The sequence below is a fragment of the Lissotriton helveticus genome, chromosome 3_1, assembly GCF_964261635.1.
Source record: "Lissotriton helveticus chromosome 3_1, aLisHel1.1, whole genome shotgun sequence".
Taxonomy (NCBI): Eukaryota; Metazoa; Chordata; class Amphibia; order Caudata; family Salamandridae; genus Lissotriton; species Lissotriton helveticus.
Window position 1 is genome coordinate 1052580412 of NC_136061.1, and position 23077 is coordinate 1052603488.

At 43.9% G+C, this 23077-nt stretch overlaps 1 protein-coding gene across 1 annotated transcript in view; it reads left to right on the forward strand.

Moving 5' to 3' along the window:
- Positions 1 to 23077, forward strand: part of ABCB11 (ATP binding cassette subfamily B member 11) — a 574638-nt gene that overhangs the window by 442611 nt on the left and 108950 nt on the right. The window contains exon 19 of the mRNA XM_078681619.1: positions 10088 to 10220. Coding sequence (XP_078537745.1) covers positions 10088 to 10220 — 133 coding nt within the window. The remainder of the gene's footprint in view (positions 1 to 10087; positions 10221 to 23077) is intronic.

The following is a 23077-nucleotide window of genomic DNA, read 5'->3' on the forward strand; positions in this document are numbered from 1 at the left end:
ATAGTTTCTAACTTTTAGGGAAATTCCAAAATATAACTTTAGTTGAGCATTAGATCAGGCCACTGTGCAAACATCTGTTTCTGTGACCTGAAAGGTTAGCCGTGACGTGCAATAGCTAGGTTGAGGTGAGGAAGTGACAACTGTTGTGATGAATCGAGCTGGTAACACTGGGATGTAGCCCTTGCTTTAGACCCAGTCCCAGAGGAGTGGGCTTTGGGAGTGGCAGTCCAACACAAGGTAGTTTATGGCCATTTACAAGCAGCAAAAACATCATATGTTCTGTGTCTTTAATGATTCATTTGCAACCTTGCTTTTTGAGACTAGTTGTTTAACATTATGAAAAACAGCAATGCCTTGGGCTACCTGAAGTGCCTGGGAAGAGGTATGAAGTCTGTTGGGATGGCTGTTATCGTGCCCATGTAAATAAAAAACAGGGGTACCCGTGACACTCCCATTGTCTCAAAATGGGTCCATAAGCTTCCATCATACAGTACTTAAGATATGGCATATATTACCAGGGCCCCTAAAAATTATGCGATTCTGTAGCCATGTCATTTTCTGCATTAATTCAGAGTTGCCAGATTTACCACATAATCCATCACCTACTACATAATTTGCATATTTTAGCCAGAAAAAAAGATTTCTTACTCAAATAGATCAAAAACTTACCAAAATTGTGGTACCAGTTGTTGTGGCACAGCAGAAGGCCTTTGCAAAGGTTGACTGGCCACCTTTCAGTTGTTTATTTTTGTATTTGGGTGTTAAAATGGTACTAATAAGGTGACACTTTGTCCCAGACAATGTTAGCAATTCAAAAAACTCAAAGTAATGAAGTAATATTATCCCAAAACTTGCCACAATATGCTGCTCTATTTGCCTTTTCGTGCCGCATATTTTAGTGAAACCTGACGCATAATTTGTCCCTCTGCTGCTGCGTGATTCCATTTTCCTTGCATATGGCAGAAACAATCCAATTGTAGCTTGGCATTTCAAGAAACGTAATTGAAAATGTACAAAGAATCAATTCATACCTTCGTAGTAGTCTGTTATATTTCTTTCTTGCTTTGACACCATACCTAATGCCCACTGAAAAAACTTTTGTCAAGTTTCACTAACACGTCACAGATACAGCATGGATATGAGCAGTGCAAACTCCCATTGTGCAACAAACAGACTGATGGGTCTATTGTTTTAAACAAACTTTATTAGTCTTTCACTTTTAGTAGGATACAGACAGCAGTGTTAATACACTCACCAGACTGGGTCTTTTGTGGCAGCTCTATCAACAAGCACTGCCACTGTCCTGCCTACTAACAGTCCCCCGAGGTACTAGACGAGTCTGCTAAAATATTTTGAAAATACTTAAGGTACAGACACCACAATGTGGGGGCACCAGTGGCCTTTCATGTATTATCTCTCAACAGATTCTCTATTTATGTCACATGCATAGATAGAATTGGATTATAGGGCTGCTGTAACCTCTCAGATCCTTCCGCTATAAGATAATATAGTGAGCTAATACAGGGACACAAGCACTTTAAAAAAAACTCTTGTATGTTCTGCCATTGATGTAACAGTTCTGAGCTGCCAGGTGTCCCTCATCTGCATAAACGATACACTTTTTTGAGCTTCAAATTATTGTGATGTTTTGGCGGATTTCGAGAGTAGTGCATAATCTGCTTAGGCTACTAATGTTAATAGCTATCAATTAACCTTCTGCTGTGGGTGGGGTGGCATCTTTCATCTGAAATCCTGAAAAAACACAGGTCTACAGTTTTCACAATGTTGGCTCGAAAGGATAGTGTAAGAAATTGGATTATTAGTTGGGATGGGCGACAGCCCTACTCAAATAATATACCCAGTCCTTGTCAGGGCGAGCCAGAAAAGTCACTAAATAAACCTCTGCTTAACTTTATGGCAACTTGTTCACAAGACACTCAGGCGTAACTTAGAAGCAATGTGTAAAGTATTTTTGGAGCACTCAAACAGTAATAAAATGAAAATGCAACGCAAGAAATATTCCAAATTAATTTAGAAAAATGGTGTACATTTTAATACATAAACTGACACCAAAACTAAAAAAATTCAATATGTAGAACTGGAGATATGAATTCTTAAAGTTTTAAGTAAAAGTGGCGCCAAGAAACACAAACGTCAATCGTGGTTATCTGATCAGACTGGACCAGGTCAAAACTTCAGGTTGCCCATGATGGAGCATGGGTCGAGTGCACGGACCAGGTTTTTCTCAGGTAAAAATGTGCCTTCGAATTTAGTCCTGTTCCATTTGAGGAGCCTCATTAGGAACTACGCGCTGAGGGTGGCCCACAGGCATTTTTTGTTGGTGTGAAGAGCTGATTGCTCGTTGGAGCTTCGTGTTAGTGGGAAATGTGTGGGTGAAGTCTGGAATCTGTTGTTGGGAAGGTCGCATTGGCGTCCTACATGAGCCTCTGTAAAGTTCGCTACCATTTTTTAAAAGACCTGAGATTGTTTGTTTCGACATAAAGAGTCCAGTTCTTGCAGGTTTAAGGTTAAAGGAGTACACTCTGACACAGGCCAAGGGTCCAGGATCGGGGGGCACCTCTTGGAAGTCAGGACTCATTCCAGAAGAGAGCCAAGGCAGGGCCAGTTGGTACTAGTCAGCTGGACAGTTGCAGGGAAGGCTTCTGGAAGCTTGTTGGGTCTCTGCTGCTCAAACAGGAGGTCACCAAACTGACCCTTCGAGTGACTTTGGGGTCCTGGGTTCAAGGCAAGGAGGTCCAGGCTTCGTTCAGGGTGCAGACAGCATTGTAGTTCTTATTCTTAGTTTCCGTAGGTCCAGGAGTTCTCTGGTGAGTAGTTCTGAGGGTGCCACGTTTATACCCAGTGCCAACATGTTTGTGAGAGGCACTCCCTTTGGCTTACCCTAAACTGGTTCCTTGATTTGGCTCCAATCTATGTAAGAAAGTAAAGGGCTGACAGGCCCAGGTGTGGGTTGCATTTGCCAGTGACAGGACAGGCCTTTTCATGAGTCAAGAAGGGGCTGGGGACAGTCCCCAGGCTATCCTTTGAAGCTCAGGAAGGGCTGAGTACAACACCCCAGGTTATCCTGCCCAGGAAGACAACACACTTCCTCACACCCAAGGTAATTTTGTCCCCAAATGCAAAGAGGCAACACTGGTACAGCAGCCGCACATCCCTCTCTTTAGAGCAGTATAGGATGAGTGAACCAACAAAGGTGCTTTAAACACTAGAACACACCCGTTGCTGTGATGTGTTTATCTGGACTAGAGAAACAAGTTACCAGTTCAGGCACAAACAAAACAAGAAATAGTAGAGCACTCCAAACATATATGAAATATTAGTTGTATGGTGCGAGATCAATTAAGGTAATTATTCATATATTGCAAATACACGAAACATTTTTCATTGAACAATGTAGCCGGACACTCAAAAGAATCCGTCAAAGCTCCAAACATTAAAGTCAATGCTATTTTTACTTGATCTTGATATCACAAAAATACAAACAATATCATGGCTATTATTACAATTTTTCTATTATGGTACAATTTTTCAACAGTAACTACAGATTTGTTGATAGAGATGCTTCAGAAATGGTTTCAGCGGGAACGTGTTTCGTCCCTGCTTGAGACTCATTCAAGGCGTGAGATACATAGAAAGAAGAGAAAATTGATAGAAACAATTCTTTATTCAAAAAAAATAAAAAATTGTAAAAATCATTTTGTCTCATTACTTGGTGTATTGTATTCATTGCCATGTGACCTCCATACCACCTAGTGAGCATTAAGTGAAGAGTAAAGAAGAAAAGAAAAGGCCAAAAGGTAAAAAAAGAACAAAATTAGCTCATGAGTACCAGCAGGAGCCAGGATTCCTTTAGTCCTTTTCTTCCATCAGGGTCTTATTTCTTCAGGTCTAGTCTCCAAAGGTCCAGGAATATTCTAATAAAATGTTGGGAGGTGGCAGTTTTTTCCTGCGCGTTAGCCAATGATCAAATATCTTTTCACACCCAATCAAGTCTATTTTATCACCCAACTCTTACCTCCTTTTGCAGAACTGTTAGACCCGACATCCTTGCAGTGAAATACTCCCCCGGTCTTTAAGTCATTTTTCAATGCAGTAAGGCTAGCATAGACTGAGGTACCTTATTACACTTAATAAGCGATAACAACTGTTTGGAGCAGATAGAGAAGTACTTTTTCCACTCATTTGAACTGTAAGGCACAATCCTTTTGAATGGCAAAGTAGGATTTTAAGTTACTATTCAGAAAATGCTACTTTTAGAAAGTTTGCATTTCTCTGCCTAAACTAAATGTACCTTTCTGTGTCAGTGTCCAGCATCATATGACTGTTAATGACTCCCCTGGTGTGCTGTGTATTCCTTCCAGACAGAGGCCATAAGGAAAAACTAAGGATTAGCGGAGCACTCCTAACATATGAAAAATGAGTTCTATGGGTCTAAATCAATTAGTGTAGTTATTCATATATTGCAAATACACCATACATTCTTCATTGAGTAATGTCATCAGACACTCAAAGGAATTTGTCGAAGCTCCAGATGTTAAAGTCAATAGGTGTTGGACCTGGCCCTTTTTGGAGGGTCATCCAAGAACATTTTTCCATCCTCCTGTATTTTTATTGACCTGTTTTTGTTGGCTTTATGACTCTGGGCACTTTACCACTACTGATCAGTGCTAAAGTGCATGTTCTCTCTCTCGTAAACTTGGTAAGATAGGTAGACTCCTGGTTGGCATATTTAATTTACCTGTAAGCCCCTTGTACAGTGATATCCGTTGTACCCAGGGCTTGTAAATGAAATTCTATTAGTGGGCCTGCAGCGCTGCTTGCGCTCCCCACCGAAGTAGCCTTTCAAACCTGTCTCAGGCCTCTGTCACTGCAGGGCCTGCTGCAGCGATGTGGCATTTAAAGTGGTTGCCATGTCAGAAACTCCCCTTTTACTACATATAATTCACCCCTAAGGTGGGCTCTAGCTAGCCCTACGGAGTGGGTGCTGTGTAGGTAAAAGGTAGGACATTTGCTTTAACTGTTTGGCATGTCCTGATAGTGACAAACAGCATATTTGGCTCATCATTGCTGTGAGGCTGCCATCTCATAGGTTGCGTTGGGAATTTCCTGATATGTATTTCAGTGGTAATTTTTGATATGAAGGGGGGAATGTGGCCATGTCGACACGGTCTGCCACCGCACACTGCGAACACGCCTAAACGATGCCGGGATCCAAGAGAAGGCCCTGGACTGGACCACATCCTTCCTCTCTGGCAGAACTCAGAGCGTCCGCCTCCCACCCTTCCGCTCCACCGCCACCAAAATCATCTGCCGCATACCCCAGGGCTCCTCCCTCGGCCCAACGCTGTTCAACATCTACATGGCACCCCTCACCCACGTCGCCCGACAGCATGACCTCAACATCATCTCCTACGCTGACGACACTCAGCTGTTCATCTCCCTCACCAAAGACCCTCACACCACTAAAACCAACCTCCACGAAGGAATGAAGGCTGTCACCGAATGGATGAGAAACAGCCGACTGAAGCTGAACTCGGACAAGACGGAGGTCCTCATCCTCGGTTCCACCCCTTCAGCCTTGGACGACTCCTGGTGGCTGACTTCACTGGGACATCCCCGACACCCACTGACCATGCATGCAACCTGGGGGTCATCCTCGACTCCACCCTCTCCATGACTAAATAGGTCAACGCCGTCTCCTCTTCCTGCTTCAACACCCTATGAATGCTCCGCACGATCTTCAAGTGGATCCCCACCGAAACGAGAAGAACAGTCACCCAGGCCCTCGTCTCCAGCAGGCTGTACTACGGAAATGCCCTCTACGCAGGATCATCAACCAAGCTCCTGAGATGGCTGCAACTCATCGAGAACGCCTCGGCACGACTGATTCTCGACATCCCCTGTCGCAGCCACATCACGCCCCACCTGAGAGACCTGCACTGGCTCCCCATCAACAAGAGGATAACCTTCAAGCTCCTCATCCACACACACAAAGTCCTTCACAACGCCGGCCCAGGGTACCTCAACAGACGACTGAACTTCTACACCCCTACCTGCAAGCTCCGCTCCGCTGATCTCGCCCTCGCCCTCGCCACCATCCCCTGCATCAGAAGAACAACCGCCGGCGGCAGATCCGTCTCCCACCTCGCCGTCAAGACCTGGAACACCCTCCCCACCAACTTACGGCAGACCCAGGACCTACTGGCCTTCAGAAGACTCCTCAAGACCTGGCTCTTCGATCAGTAGCATCACCCCCCCCCCCCAGCCCCCCAGCGCCTTGAGACACTCATGGGTATGTAGCGCGCTTGACAAATGTCCTGATTGATTGATTGATTGATTGATTGGTATGTTTGGAATAGTTGTAAAAATCCTGCTTATTGGGGAAAGCGGATTTGGTTTAGACTGACAGGAGAAGGGAATGTGCATTCACTCTGGACAGTCACAAGGGGGGTTGAGGTGTGTCCTGCCTTTCCTGGGTGACTCAGTGCTGGGCTGAATAGACCTTGGCTGCATTTGGAGTGGTGGGCAGAGTTTCCCTGGCACCTAAATGGGCCTGGTCTGAATTTAGAGTGGCGGGGGAGTGTCCCTGGCACCTGAATAGGCCTGGCCTGAATTTAGAGTGGTGGGAGGAATTACACCTGCACCTGATTTGGGCATTGCCTGACTTTCACAATGCTGTCTCCATCCCCCTGTAGTGTGTCTGGAGCCAGGGCTTGAGATGTTAATAGGGGTGTTGTGCACTTCTGAAAAGTGTGTGAAGTGCCCCCAGAACAAAGATTTTTGCACAATAGGTACACGGGCTGTGACCCCAAGAGTTTAGACACTGTGTGGACTTGTAACTGGAAGGCTGCTGGACTGCCAGGAGAAACCGCCGTGGGACTGGATCATTCTATAGTATTGATGTGCTGCCCTGAGATAAGGACTGCCACTTTGATCTGAGGAGCCCTCGTGCTGGCCTGCCTGTATGCACCTTGCTGGTGTGCCCCAGTGCTTTTCAAACTCTAGCGCCTGGTGAGTGCTGGATCCCTTCTGCATACAAATAGCGCGTGGTGAACGCGTGTATATGCTGGTGCCTGAGGCGTGGGATCACCCAGCTCTCGCTGGGTTTTTTGGCTGACTCTCTGTCAGCATGCACAGATACAAAAATCAGAAAGACTCCTCACTCCAGTAAGGCCCAACTGACTGCTGAGGACTGGACCCTGCAGGTGCTCTGACTGTAGAGAGACTTAGGGCATAGAAACCTGCCCCGAAGACCTGGCAGAGGAAGACCCATCCACCAAGTTACAAACCAGATCCTGAATCTGACCCTAAGTCACAAGGTAAAGCTTTAACTGGGATGGCCTTTCCTGTGTACCCAACTTCTGCTCATCACATTCTGCCTGAAATTGCACGAGTCCTGGTCAACTGTGAATTGTAACTTTTGCTTCGCTCTTTACTTTTCCTATAACTTTTTTTTACTTTAAAACGTTTTAAAAGCCTTGTATATACATATTTGCTGTGTCCAATTTAAATCTTTTTGATATCTTTTTACTTTTGAAATTCTTAACCGATTTTTAAGTCGATTTGGGAATTTTAATATCTTGTTTTCTGGACTTTGGAATTATTGGTACTACTTGTAATTAATGTACACTTCCCTGGGATTTGAATACTGTTTATGCCAAGGCCCCGGGGACTAAACAGAAATTCTGTAGAAAATGCATTTTTCTTTAACAAGATTGTATTTATTCGGTTGGTTGAGGTCACCCTCTCACAAATAATTCAATATCTGACAGTTTGACAATGGGAAATAGACTATGAGGTAAACATAAATATCTGAATAATGAGAGAGGAAATTTGAGAGTTATAGGCCGATTGAGTAAAGTGGAGGGATCATTATTGGTGACTCTCCCTGCAGACTAGCAACTAGCAGTTGGTGGCCACCAAAGGTACACCTCACTTGCTCACAGACTATTAACATGCAAACCCCACCTTCCTATCCAAACTTGTTCACATCTTGTTTTCATGATGGACAGTACACCCTGACCCTTCTGACTTATTATTAGGCAAGCCCACCTTTCCCAGCCTTAATAAGTATTAGTGGGCCCTCAATAGGAACAGTGGTCCATATTATCATATCCTCACTAGTTGCCTTCAGATTTAATACATTGTAGTTAGGAATATAAAGAAGTCACAATATCATACCCAAATCATTTTACACCCAAAGTATCATGCACAGAGAGAGGCAAATATTTGCTGTTTCTAATTTCATGTCTATGTACCTTAAAGATATATATGTTGTCAAGGTATATATACATGGAGCTAAGTATAGAATATCTGTAATATCTACCAGTCAATGTTTTCGGTTTTGATATTCTGGTCATGATATTGTGACCCCTCAATATTCAGATTCTATTCTTCTTCAATTTTTATTTACTTCTGATATCTTACATTTTACTTTTGGCTTTTTGTAGCAAGGCTTCATGCCACATTTCACTTGCAGAGAAGATGGAGAACCACATAAGCATGGAATTATTAGATTTAGAGCCAGATGTACAAAAATCGAGAATTACGATTTCCTAATGTGATTCTTACTGAATTAGTACTGAATCACATTAGGAAATCGCAATACCTGATGCTAAAAAACAAATCAACCTTGATCATGAATATAATGAGGTAGGTTGCAATATGTAACCGATTAGGAATCGCAGGAGTGACCTGTTGAGGTCAGCAGACTACCATGTCTGTGATTGCTTTTTAACCCCTTGGCTGCGGGCCACATTCCCCTGCTGTGCTGGGGGAGGGAGGGAGGGCGCGCACAGCGCCCGGTGCTCATGACGAGCTGAGCTCGTCATGAGCCACGGTTCCCGTGTGCTCTTGACGAGCTGAGCTCGTCATGGCCACACCCGTTTCCATGGAACGCTCAGCACAGCAGGGGAATTAGCTCCGCGTGCGAGCGTTCCAACGCTCATGACGAGCTCAGCTCGTCAGGAGCACACGGGAACCGTGGCTCATGAAGAGCTGAGCTCGTCATGAGCATGGGAGGGGTTAATAAAGCAAACTCTTTTATTAAATACAGCTCGTTTTCCTTAAAAGAAAACGGGATACTTTTAAAAATAAAAAATACAACTTTAAAGTTCATATTTTAAGAGTAGGCAGTAGTCCGTGGGGCCACTGACTCCTCTTGAAAAATAATTTTTCAACACTCTCAAAGGGGAATGGGTTTCAACTGGTGGTAAAGTATTGATGTATAGCGACCGGAATTTGGATGCAAAACAGTAATAAGTACCATATTAATTCAGTATTCGGAACGGGTGCCCTAAACACGCCCCATCCAAATAACAAATCGTTAACACTAATTGTGATTGAGTAACATGTTACCAAATCGCATTTTGTACATTTGAAAAAGGATTTGCGCAGTCACAAATGTCCTGATTCTGCAAATTGGGCCGTTTCCAGCTGCAAAAATGCTTTGTACATCTGGCCCTTATTTCCCAGTCATATTTGAAACGCAGCACTCATGCTTATAATTCGTCAGCCACGGCTGGTGGCAGGTGTAACTGCAGGGCGGTGATGTAGGGAGGGGGAGGGGCAGGGTGGGGGGTTGTAATGTATGGATTACGGACTTTAACAGGTAAGTGAACATATAAATAAATAAAACAAATTTTGTTGCGTGCACTGCATCGCATTTGGTGATGCAGTGCACACAACGAAATTCGTTTCATTAATTTATATGATCCATACATTACAACCCCCCCCCTGCCCCCCCCAACCCCCCTCCCTACCTCACCGCCCTGCAGTTACACCTACCATCGGCCGTGGCTGTAATTCGTACCCATAATCTCAGTTCATGGTAAATTCAGTGAATATCAATAAGCAGTGCTGCAAATCTCATTTATCATTTAATATTTACCACAAAACTACGTCTATGTTGGATAATAACTTTGGGCATATTTCCCAAAGACAAGTGTTTATACATGTATTTATTAAACGCACTAACATTTTTGATTGTCTATAATCAAAATATATATTTAATTCGTGAGATTCTCCTAATGTTTTGCACATTTCCCTCTTTATTCTCTATATCCAGAGCTTCACTCCGGCAGCGATCCAAATCTCAGTTGTCTGCTCGTGTTCCCGGGCCTCAGTTAGCTGGCGGCCTTGAATATGCTGATGCGGTCCCTCCTACAATAAACTATGGGGAAGATCCAGACAATAAAAAGGTCAGCCCCATTCATAATTTATATTTGCTTGTTTGCTGTTGCAGCCAACAACCCACACAATAAATACAAACATGCCCTGGATGTCTGAATGAATATATTTCTGGAAAGAAGGCGTGACCGGAAGTGATGTCACATACTTTGACCCTGCAGGAAGGTAAAAGGGCTGATGGCTTGATCCAATCGTAGGAAAAACTACAGAACTGTTTACGTTCTGTTCCTCTTTATCACAGCGGTGTCCAGATGAAGAAGATGAAATGCCAGGGCTACCAAAGGACAACCCAAAAGTATTAGCTCCTACATGGGTATACCCCTAAATGAATCCATGTGCTACCACCATGTATCAGGAATACTCCTTAATATGGGAGAAGGTAATGAAATCACATGCAAGCACACTGCCATTATGTACCAGCATACTTCCATCTCATGCCAGATACTTTACAGAAATCACTAAAAAGGGCTTGGGTGCTTTTTGTAGTTTGGCTCATTTATATGTCGGTATTATAGTAAGTCTACCTTTGCATATTATTTCTGGAAAGACCAAGCAGCGCACAACCAATAAAATTAATCACAGCCTGGTTTCCCCAGCATGTTGTTCTACTAATAAAGCATGGTGAGGTTCTGGTTTCATGAGCAAAGACCTCATGGAGGCGCAGTCTGCTACGTCGTACCAATCTAAAAGTGTCTAATATGTTTTGCACAAATCATATCAACATGGCAGCATTTCTATTTTTCTCATATCTTACCCTATGTGAACCCTCACATGTGTGAAAACTATTTGATTGAGATACAAGCGAGAATTAGGATCTTATCACATTTTATATTAGCTGTACATTTCTATTTACATTTTCTGTTGATTACCAGGCAGACGTTCAGACTTGGACGAGTCTGTTAATGAATGTTTTTTTGTCCCTCCTAGTCTGTTTTATGAGGATGATCTTGTAGGAGCAGCACAAATATTCACATATTAGGTGCTCTACGTGGCCTATTTTCCTAAGATATATGTAATTATTTGATTTGCCCAAATGTAGGTTTCCACTGGCCCAAAAACTAAAATAGGTGATTTGTGACATTTGAGTAAACATTGTGTTCTGAAATCGACACTTTGAGTGAGTAAGAGTGAGTGAGTGATTACACTTGGCTAGTATACGGAAAACAAACTCTATCCACAGACAGAAAGAAAGGTACACAAGCATTTGCAATTCAAATTGGTCCCGCATTTGTGAGAGTTAGTGGTATTAACGCTGTAAATGACAATGTGTTTTACCCATATGTTTTCAATTTGAGTGGACTTGCCTACATTCTGATCCTGTAACTTTGCATTCATTTTACAAAAACTTGCTTTTTGTTTCTCAAAAGGGATATCCAACTTAAATTAATTACCTCCTCTGTCTCTATTACTCACAAAATAAGTATTCAAAGGCTACTGGGAAATTATTGGAAATTTCAGGAAATGCAAAGCTGTATTTCAGTGCTACATCTAGTGCAGAATGTGTCCTTGTGTTCATTTTAACACCAGGATGCATTTCACCTTAAACTAGTTTTCTCTTTCTATGTGCGCTGCATTCTGAAGCACATATACAAAGGGGAAAACGCCTCCCTGGATGATTTTTTGTGCACCATAGTGCAAGGGTGCTTGCATCGCCGCTAGGCAGCCCCTCGTGCACCAGCAAAGTGAAAAGCACAGAAATGCAATGAATTGCCTTAAATACAGCGCACTCCTGCCTTTGCCCTTTTCCAGTCACGCAGTGCAGCAAGGCGACCTGCTGCGTTGCGCTTCTTTTTCATAAATGTGGCCCCCATTGTCCAAAATGCGCAGGCCGGCGTATGTAGAGGCAGACTGACAGGAAGAGGCGTGGATGTGTGGATTAAGGCCTCTCTTCTCCTAAACCTTTACACCCTTCGATAACAAAATCACGTTTCAATTATGAGAATACTGGATGGTAATATCCAATCAGCCCTTGGCTTTGCCTTAGAGACAAATCCATTCTAAGGCTGAGACAAAGCTTCATTCTCCAAGCCCACTGACCCATTGAACCATTTCCTTCCGTGGAATGATTCCTAGGGGTAAAGAAGTTCTGGATATCAGTCTCAGACGGATGAAGGGCCGAATCAGTCACACAAACCCCTGCCATGCTGGCACACACAGCTGTCTGGCCCGCTTTAAAAAGGTATTTAGGTGCCAGAAACAGCAAACAATGCCCCCCTATTGTGGGTGGTGCCTGGAATTAACAGCTGTATCAGGTGCCCCCACAGAGGCTGGTCACTGTCTTCCTTCACAGTCCCAGGACGGTGCACGTTACTCTGCAGTGAAGGTGTACAGATCAGCAGTGGCCCCAGGACCTGGCCCCACAGACAGCTTCCCTCACCTATAGTGTATACTACATGCCTCGCAAAGCGAGCAGCGCATGCGCTGCTCCACTATGCGTGACCTCAAAACGGCCACTAATGACTTCACACTACTGAAGTACGTCTGCTTAACATGCAGACAATTCATCAGCCAAAGCCAAGAACTTTACCAACACCATCAATGAAGTTTCCAACAGAAGACCAGCAATGAAGCAGTGCATCAACTCACTGCCTGCCCTTCATATCTCATACTTAGTGGACTAGTGCAATGCTGTCAACCACGTCTTCAATGTAAAATATAGACGACCCTACAGCACATCGATAACACCAAGTCTGCTTCTCCTCTTGCACTCAGACTCCATATTACAGACCACAATGGTCGCTCGCAAAAGAAGAACTAAACTACAATACACAGTGATGATAGTTATGGAGAAGGGTGTAATCGAAGTGAATTTATAATTATTTGTATCAAATAAAAGCATTAGAATTCGAGATGACATTTACCATTCTCATACTGGAGAAACGAGGTGCCATAGACGTGAGCATTTATGGAAAGATTAAATAAGGGATGTACATTATCAGATTAGAACATTCTGTGAACCATTAAATGTACTTCACACAATAGATACTTTCTTTGAAATAATCGTTAATATTAAGATTATTTATTTTCCACTAAATGCTTAAGCAAGAAAAGTTGTTCACTCTATTGAAGAAGAGGTTTAATAACTCGAAAGACGTTGGGAATTATGGGAAACAGAAACTAATTGAAACAACATTTTGTAATGCAATCGGTCTCGCCTTTGGGCTCTTATATGTTTTTAGCCATGCATCACATTAGCCTGGGTGCTGAAACATCTACTGTTCTTTAACATGGAGGCGAAGTAAGCAGCAAACTGCGTGACATACCAGGTATGGGAACACATGGAGAGAAATATTGCCATTAAGTGGTAAATGGTATAGTCCAAAGCTCTGTTTTTATTATAAAATCAAGGCCTTCAGTGGTCATATCACTCAAAATACAAGTTTGATAAAATTATTATTGTCTACGGGTGCTTGTGGAATACAATTTCTATGGACTGGAATCTAGAGAATGCTAAAGTGACTCTGGTATTTTACTGACCTCTGCTGGTCGTTTTCTATCAAGAAAGTTAAATAGAGGCAGTTGAACAGAAAAAAAGTTCCTAAGCAGAAGCAGACAAGTCCTAGGCCTGATCTCCAGAGCCCACAAACTACATACACATTTAAGTATATACTAAATAATATACAAGAGGTCTCGAATGCTTGACCTAAAAAGGCATCTCTTTCATGAGGAATGAAGTCATTTGAATTGAATGATGAAACACTAATTAATACTCTCTTAAGAATGTATAAGTAGACTACATTCACTAAAGAGTTCATGATTGGATAATGTTGGGAAGATTGTCTTATGTTGTATTTATCGAAATGAAAGAGGAAAGATTATTAGTAGGGGTGGGTGATAAATTCCACCCAACTGGCACAGTTGGTGGCATTTTGGCCACTCCATGGTATGTGTGTAACGCGGAGTTCCAGCCAAAATCAGCGAACCACCGCGTAGCAGAGTTTTGTTTTGCACACGGCTCGTCAACATTAAGTTGGCAAGTGTGAACCCGATTTGGTGTTCCCTAGCCCGATTTTCGTCGCAAGGAGGGCACCCAGCAAGATTTCTCCAGCATGGCTGTTGCGATCGTTCGTGGTCAGAAAGCTGCTCCTCAAATAGAAAATCTACTTGAGTGGCACCAAAATCAACTTGAGAAGCATGGCCCTCTGGCATGCCACGTGGTGCAGTTTGTGTTGGTTTTTCAGCATGGAACCAGCTCGCTGCGTTTTCATGTAAATCTGCAGAATTCTGCAGACTGAAACGCTGTGAGTTCCTCCCACCCCTAATTATTACCCTTGCAGGACTCCACCAATAATGGAATTAATATATCAGAAAAAGATTTTTAAAAATGAGTTCACGCAATACATATATAAAATCCATCTTGTTCCCTGTAATCTTCAACCTTTACGTGTAGTCCTTTAGGACTCTGCTCATGGACAACAGCATAAATATTTGCTAATAAGAAGATGATGTACAACTGTATTTGGAAGTCTCTGCTGTAGATATCCTATGTCTCAGACACTGCTTGCATTTCATCCAGACCTAGATGGCAAAACATCTATCTCCTTATCCCAACCAAAACAGAATTCCTGTTATTTGCTAAGACCAACAAGTAACAACTGGTCCAAGCAACATGAACCTGGAAGGATTCAACCCCCAGTTTTCACCCAATGCCAAGTCACTCAGATTCACCCTGGACACCAATCTTGTGCTTAAGGACCGCATTGAATTGTACTATCACATTTGGGTGGTGCTCTTGATTCCCTAAAGGGCAATCCATATGCGACAGCAGGGCACATGAAGGATCTGAAGCAATATGATCACATTATCTCCAATGTTGATGGAACTCCACTTGCCCTCCTTGCTGTGTTAACCTGTCATTTCATGGTCAGTTGGCTGTCGAGGATGCTGCTGAGGTTGTGTGCATGGTTGGTTGGTGTGGGTCAAAGTTCTGCAGGCCACCAACTGTGTTGCCATGCGGAGATGTTCTTCCCAAACATCAATACTTCAGTTTTGTTGGAGTTGAGTTGGGGGTAATTGTCTCACATCCATTTGGCTACTTTGGTCACTGCGTTGCAGAAGTTGATTTTGGCATTGGAAGGGTCCTCGGTGAGTGAGAGGATCAGTTGAGTGTCATCTGTGTAGGATATTATGTTGAGTCTGTGGGATCTGATGATGTCTGTGAGGGGAGTCATGTAGATGTTGAACAGGGTGGGGCTGATTGATGATCCTTGTGGTATGGCACATATGATGTCTTTGGGTGTGGAGGGTGAAGGGAGCAAGTCGGATGCTCTGTGTGCATCCTGTAAGGAAGGAGGCAATCCACTCGAGGATGTCTTGCTGCATGCCTATGTTGTGTGGTCTGTCGATAAGGGTGTTGTGGGAGACTGTGTTGAATGTCGTGGTGAGGTCGAGGAGGATCAGAACCACAGATTCCCCATAGTCAAGGAGTGTTCTGATGTCGTCTGTGGGGGCAAACAGCAAGGTCCCAGTACTGTGGTTGGCATGGAATCCTGACTGAGAGGGGTCCAGCAGGTGCTTTTGTTCCTAGAATTCAGTGAGCTGCTGGTTGAAGGCTTTCTCTAGAATTTTGGCCAGGTAGGAGAGCAGGGAGATCGGATGGTATTTTTTTTAGATCGTTGGGGTCAGTGGAGGCTTTCTTTAGAAGGGGTCTGACATCTGCATGTTTCCATCTGTCCAGGAAAGTTGCTGTGGAGATGGAGGTGTTGAGGATGCTGGTGAGTTGGGTGCTGATTGGGTTCATTGTGATGTTGTAGAGGTGGTGGGGGTAGGTGTCAGTGGGCACTGAGTTGTAGATGGAAAGACATTATGACGTGGCCAGGGCGGTGCGCGGTGACCAAGTGGTGATGGTGTGGCTACTGTTAACTGGTTGGTTGAGGTTGTTGGGGTTGAGGGTGGCAGGTTGGAGGTTGAAACTGTTTTTGATGTTGGTGATCTTGCTGTGGAAGTAGTCTAAGAGGGTGTCACAGAGATCTTGAGAGGGGTGGATGGTGTTCTGGGTGGCTGTTGGGTTGGAGAATTCTTTGACTATTTTGAAGAGTTCCTTTGTGTGATTGGCTGTGGAGTCGGTGCATGTGGTAATGGCTGTTTTCTTCACTTCTTTGATGTACTGGTGATAGTTGTTGAGGGCTGATTTGTGAACTGCTCTGTCAGCGGGTTCTTGGTGGCGTACCATTGTTTCTCAAGTTGGCAGTTGCGCTTGGTGGTCCTGAGTTCTGGGGTGTACCAGCTGGCATGTTGGAGGATCTTGTTGGATTTTGTAGATTTCAGTGGGGCGACTGTTGGCGCTGTCAATGATCAAGGCAGTGAAGTTCTGTATGGCCTGGTTGAGGTCCGTTGCACCCTTGGGTTGAGAGCTGGAGAAGGTCTGTGACCACTGAGTTTTGGTGACCATGCACCATCTGTGGTGGGAGGAGATCGGACGCCTGGTGATGGTGTGCTGGGGGTCGGTGATGGTGAAATGTATGATGGTGTGGTCAGTCCAGGTGAGTTCTATGGTATGGCTGAATTATATTTTGTCTCTGAAGGTGAAAATTGGGTTAAGTGTGTCTCCAGCTTTGTGCATGGGTTCGGTGATGAGTTGGGTGAGGTCGATGTTGTTAAGGTTCTCCAAGAGGGTGATGGAGTTGGCATCACTGGGGTCACCAATGTGGAAGTTGAGGTCGTCAAGTAAGATGTAGTGGTGAGAGTCAATTGCTAGGGGGGCGATGAGGTTGTGGATGGCATTGCAGAATGTAGCTAGGGGTCCCAGGGTCTGTAGGTCAGGATGCCTCTTATTGTGGTCTTAACTTCAGTTTGAAGTAGGAAATTGAGGTGCTCCATGAGAGGTATGGGATCGTCATTGATGATGGTACAGCTGATAGTTTCTTTGAAGATGATGGTGACGCCTCCGCCTTGTTTGAAGGCACAGTCTCAGTGTATCATCTTGTAGCCTTTGGGAGTGGCGGTGGTGATGTCAGGGTTCTAGGAGGGGTTGAGCCACGTTTCAGCGATGTAGGCAGCATCCATGGAGAGGGCGGAGATGGTGTCGTAGATTTCCGTGGCGTGTTTTTAGAGTGAAGAAAAACCAAAGGAAATGATGGACGGAGCGTTGACAATACAATCACTCACCCCCAGTCAACTGATCTGGGTTTAATCCATCACCGTTCTTTAGCCCACTCTGCCACCCCAGTTCAGACATGGCCATATGCAAATCAGTCTGACCCTGTGCCTCATGGGAACAGTCCAGCCCGAACTGCCAAGCCATGCCTTCCCTGGACCGGAAACAAGCTACCGAGGACCGGTTTCTGGCATTTCAGCCGTCTTTAGCCCGGCTTGCTTGAATCCAGTGGCAAAGTGAGCAAGGGACTCACGTCTGAGCATACCCTGCCAACTTATGGCGAACAAAGAAAAACCAAAGGAAATGATGGACGGAGCGTTGACAATACAATCACTAACCCCCAGTCAACTGATCTGGGTTTAATCCATCACCGTTCTTTAGCCCACTCTGCCACCCCAGTTCAGACATGAAACCGGTCCTGGGAAGCTTGTTTCCGGTCCAGGGTAGGCATGGCTTGGCAGTTCGGGCTGGACTGTTCCCATGAGGCACAGGGTCAGACTGATTTGCATATGGCCATGTCTGAACTGGGGTGGCAGAGTGGGCTAAAGAATGGTGATGGATTAAACCCAGATCAGTTGACTGGGGGTGAGTGCTTGTATTGTCAACACTCCGTCCATCATTTCCTTTGGTTTTGCTTTGCTTTTAGAGTGAGCAGGCTTTGAACAGGATACAATGGAGCAGTTGCATGGAGTTCCTTGTCTTATGGGCAGGAGTGGTGCAGGATCTTTCATAGGTTGTGTCGCAGGAGAAGTTGCAGTGTCAGCAGGTAAAGGGTCCTTTGGTGGATCATGGGGCGGAGAAGACACAGCTGATTCACTGTCTGGGTACCAGGAATTCCTTGGCAGTGTACCTTTGGGTTGCAGGAGGGCCAGGGATCCTGGTGCTGGGCGTTGTCCAACCGATGTTGCATTGGCGACATGTCCACTGCATGGTCGTGCGGCGGCCTCCATTAGTGGACCTGGTAGGTGGTCAAAGTGCAGGCAGAGCAGGGGCAGAGGGTAGTACAGGGGCAGCAGGTAGCAGGCAGCGCAGAGGAAGCAGGCAGCACAGGCACAGCAGACAACGCAGGGATAGGGGCAGGGTGCAGCACAGGGGCAAGGTGCAGCAGGCAGCATTGGGACAGGAGCAGCACCTGAGGCAGCAAGCAGCTCAAGGACCGGGCCAGCAGTCAGCGCAGGTACATGGCAGCACAGGGGCAGCAGGCAGCATAGGGATAGGGGCAGCAGGCAGCACAGGGACACCTGGAAGTGCAGGGACAGAGGCAGCACAGGGACAGCAGGTAGCACAGGGGCAAGGGCAGCAGGCAAAACAGGCATTCTCCCCTCCTCAGAATTTTGAGGAAGTTTTCACTTCGGAAAAGGACAAAAAGTGCCAATTTGTCTTCCTATTCAACTTTTCAGAACTGTCATTGTAGTGTAGTTCCTATATTCCCAATAGGCTCTGCGCATTGGAATAATATATTCATCAGTGTAAACGTAGGACTGAGGTCGACTAGGTCTCTACTGACTATATTAGACTTAAGGTTTGCCAGCTAGCTCAGAGGTCACTAGAAACTTTCTCGAATAAACGAGGAGGAGTTTAACCTCCCTGGATAGACAAGAAGGGATTAGCTTCTGACAACCATAAAACATGACAACTTTGCTCCCCCAGAATAAGAGTGTATCTCTAGAGTCGTGTGAAAACAAAAGACAGCTATTTCACTCAGTCAAATGTGCGTACTTAGTTTCACCAGGTTGCAGAGAAAAGAGAGACGGGCGTTTTCAATAAAAGGTGTAATTTATTGAGCAGTCTTCTTCCTCATGCAAGAGAAATGAATTGCCACAATTGCAATACTCATAGTAAAGTAAAGTGCGTACAGTAAAAGGAGGGTTATAAAATAATACTGTAAAAGCATTGATATGGTTTCTTAGCCATATGATACTTTAAAATAGATAAAATATATACATACATATATACATTGACTAATCGTACTCAACTGGTGCTTCTAAATACGCCTACCCCGGTGTACCTGACCTAAGCCTAATACGTGGGAAGGAGTAAGTAAGTAGCAGTTTAAGTTAAGTTTGTTTTGCCAAGAATCTGACTCAAGAATTCTCTTAAGGGTTTAGTCAGCTCCGTACCTGGGTAAATAGAAAGCAGGAGGTCTTGTATCTCTCTCTCAGGACTCGATATCCCAGTAACCCGCGAAGGTATCTGGAAACACCGGAGCTGGATTTCTCGGCAGGAGAAAAGACAGCGTCTCTCTCAGTGCATCAAAGAGGAGGGGCAGCGTCCGTGGGCTCTCGCATCAGCTGGGCTCTCGGGCAAGTAGATAGCTGCTCTGCTCCAAAACCACCACCGTGTATTTGCTTAAGGCAACATTTGTATATTTATACCTGAAAGGTGCCGGGTTTGACGTGAGGTTGGACATAAGACGTCAATAAAGATGTCACTAAGAACTGGCCGTTCTTGCAGTGCTTTACAGGAGTTCTAGGACGAAATCAAAACAAAAGCAAGGGGGATTTCCCAGGTTGCTGGAGGTTTGGTTTGTTTAGAGAACTCGTTGTGCTTTCTAGGGGGCCGGGGAAGTAGCCTTGCTTAATGTGACAGCATGTGCTACGACTGAATTATGGATATGATTACTATGCCGTTGTATGGATATTATTGATTATAACCGGACAAGGGCATACAATAGAAATATCGATTCAGGTTCCTAGATAGAAACACTACACCCACTCCACGAATCAATGTCCATCATTACTAAAACTAAGCAATAGTAAACATTTAAAAGGTGCATGTGTATACCAACCCACCCCTAAATACATTATTTGCATTTGAAATGGTGTATGCGAAATACATGAAAATGATTATAGGTACTGTACGCTTTTCAAGCAGTGTAATCATTCATTAAAAAAGGATGCATAAATATATCAGCTGAATGATTTTGCGAAATTTACACATGAAATGACTCTTAATACAGAAAAGAAGGGCAAGACCATTCCATCACATATAAATACAGTTATTTGTAAATATGCTAGAGGCTGAGGTAATATATTGTCTCTAGAGTTCCTAAAAATAGAAGCTCTGTTCTCTAAGAATAGTTCTACTTTAAGCAGAGTACAAGTGCCAAAAAAAAGGTACATATTTTGGAAGGGAAGAGAAGAAAAAATAATTTCGCTTTCAGGGCAAAAATAGTTCCAAATGTTTTCAGTAGCTTTTTGTTTTTCAAAGCTGAAGGCCAAATTCAGAGTTCATGGAACGCTGTGTGCTTGTTTGCTTAAAAGTTATTCTTTCTGTTCAGGGGAGAACATCATTTCAGACAGACTCGCAAAAAGTTGTCTACGGCTTCAGGTGAAAGTTCAACCAAGTTTGAAAATACCGCAAGTGTGCAGTCTTGAGCATGATTGCTATCATCGATGGCAGGATCAGCAGTGCTCACAGAAGGTCGTACCCGGGTGATGCTGCTCTCATCTCCTACTTCACTACCACCTAATCGTAGTGTAGAAGTCTCAACGAATGCCGTCATCAGGATGGGTAACCGCTGGGGACAACACGATGCATGAGCCGTTACAGGACTTAGCAAAGTATCTGTATCCAATGGTACTGCTGATTGTAGTGTAAGACAGACGTCCAACACGCATTCTTCTCCGCATAGCATACATCGAAGCACAGGTAAGATACAATTCTGCCAGATGGGTCTGAATGAAAGAAACCAGGTCATATTCAGATCTCTTAGCCGGGCTAATCCAAGGACTTTAGTTATGCGGTCCCGATAGCGTATAGCTCGGATCGTTTCTTCCATCGTTGCTGGAGTCTTGTCTGCGACTTGGCTTGCCATATCGAAGCAGAAGTATCAAAAATAAAATGCCTGCTACAAGTCTCAACAGAAGTGGTAGGCCGCCAAAGACAGAATGGACAAAATTAGGAAAAATGCCCAGAACTGCTTTGAAGGGTGTTAGCAGTCCCGAAAAAATTGTCTTAAATACATGTAGGATACCACTGCTTGCAGACATATTTAGGATTTGGCTTAGCATTTCCGCGAAATGCAGGGGGCAATTTGTTGATAAAAGTGTATGTATCTCTGCCGTTGTCCTTGCAACTTGCAGATCATACGTTTCTTTTGATGACGTCAAGGGCACAGTTGTCTGTAGAAGAACAGACTTCATTCTGCTTAAAGTATCAATGCGAATAGAAGAGATATTCAAAAAGGGCCAAATTTTCGCCTCCCCTGTCTGGAGTGCTGTTTGGATACAATACTTGCATACAGCAAGTGACCATGGAACTAATGCTCACTAGATAATCTTTTCCTGGCACCATGCCACAACATCTGTGGTCCACTATTAGAATATAGCTCCCGTTAGAAAGCCGTCTAAAGAATGGCTCTATTCGTGTTGCAGGTGTGCCATGCTGGTGACATGAAAGGTTATTTGAAGTCCCCTCACAGGCCCCATGCAGGTTAATACCTTGACACAGAAGTATACCACTTAGTGATCTTTTACAATTGTTACCACTAAGAAATACATTCTGTTCCTTTTCACTATAACATGTGTGTGTGTAAGGTAATTTCCATGATGACTTAATGTACCCTTTACCCAACCTTTCATACTGGCCTGCTGGTATCTACTCTTGACAGTATTTAAATTGGAAAGTTGTTATCGGAATAGTTATGATTCCGTGTATTATCCATTCAATGACAGGTCGTTCTGACATTGTTAATGGTAATCTCTCAAGTTTTTCAATGCTCAGAATTGTATATTCCGCTCCTTTTTGTGCCAAGCTGATTTGTGTATCAGTAAGGTTAAAGATAGAGAATAATGACGTTGTGTTTATTAAACGCCAGGGCTCGTAGCCTGAATGCAGATTTTGCAACGTCCAGCCACGCTGTACAATAGAACGTAATTAGGACTGACCGTGTTGTAACATTAGTAAGTCCTGCTCTATTATATCAATAGCAGATGATACAATATTGTCCAGTGAATATATTCTGGAAGACATAGTCATTAACCCATTGTCTATAACAGAAAGTGACTTTTCCAAATTAATACGGTCAATTTCCCGTATTTTTTCTGCTGTTTCAATTTGCGTTTCATTCCAACATTCGTTGTAAGCTGCGTATATACTGGCCGCTATGAAACGTTTTTGACGCTGTTTGCGTGGTCCCATTATGAAATCACGCAAGTCAGCACTGTCTTTAAGTAAAGTCAAGTGTTGCTTAATTTCACCCAGTGTGGATTTTTGTAGCCATTCGAGGCAGAGTTTTCCTACACTGTATGTTGTAACTATCCCTGGATGTTGTCTCTGGGAGTATCTAGGGTCTGGCCTGGTCAATTTGAACCCCTGTATTTTGTTTAGGAATCAATCTTGACAGTTATTTGTGTCTGTGGGCCAGATCAACCATTTTTTCCAATCAGGATGTGTTCTGTTTTGGTTAAAAATATGGGATACATCTATCTCAACATCTGTAGTGCTATAACGGTCAGGTGTTGGCTTTGGAATAGACGGTTTGTTTAAATCTTTAATTTTGGCTAGGCCAAGACAGGTTGTCTGTTGAATTGTGTCATTCAAGAATATAATTTGTTCTGGGATCATGCAGGCTCTAAATAATGATTCTATACCCTGGACCTGCCAATCTTTGGTACCCCAGATGGTTTTTCCAAAAATCAAAACCAAATGTAGTCATTTTTTCATAAAATGCTTCTGAATAGATTAATTTAGTGTTTGTCAGCATTGTTTTCATTCCTGTCTTATTTAACATTTTGAAATAAAACGTTTCTGCATCACTTGTGTTGAACC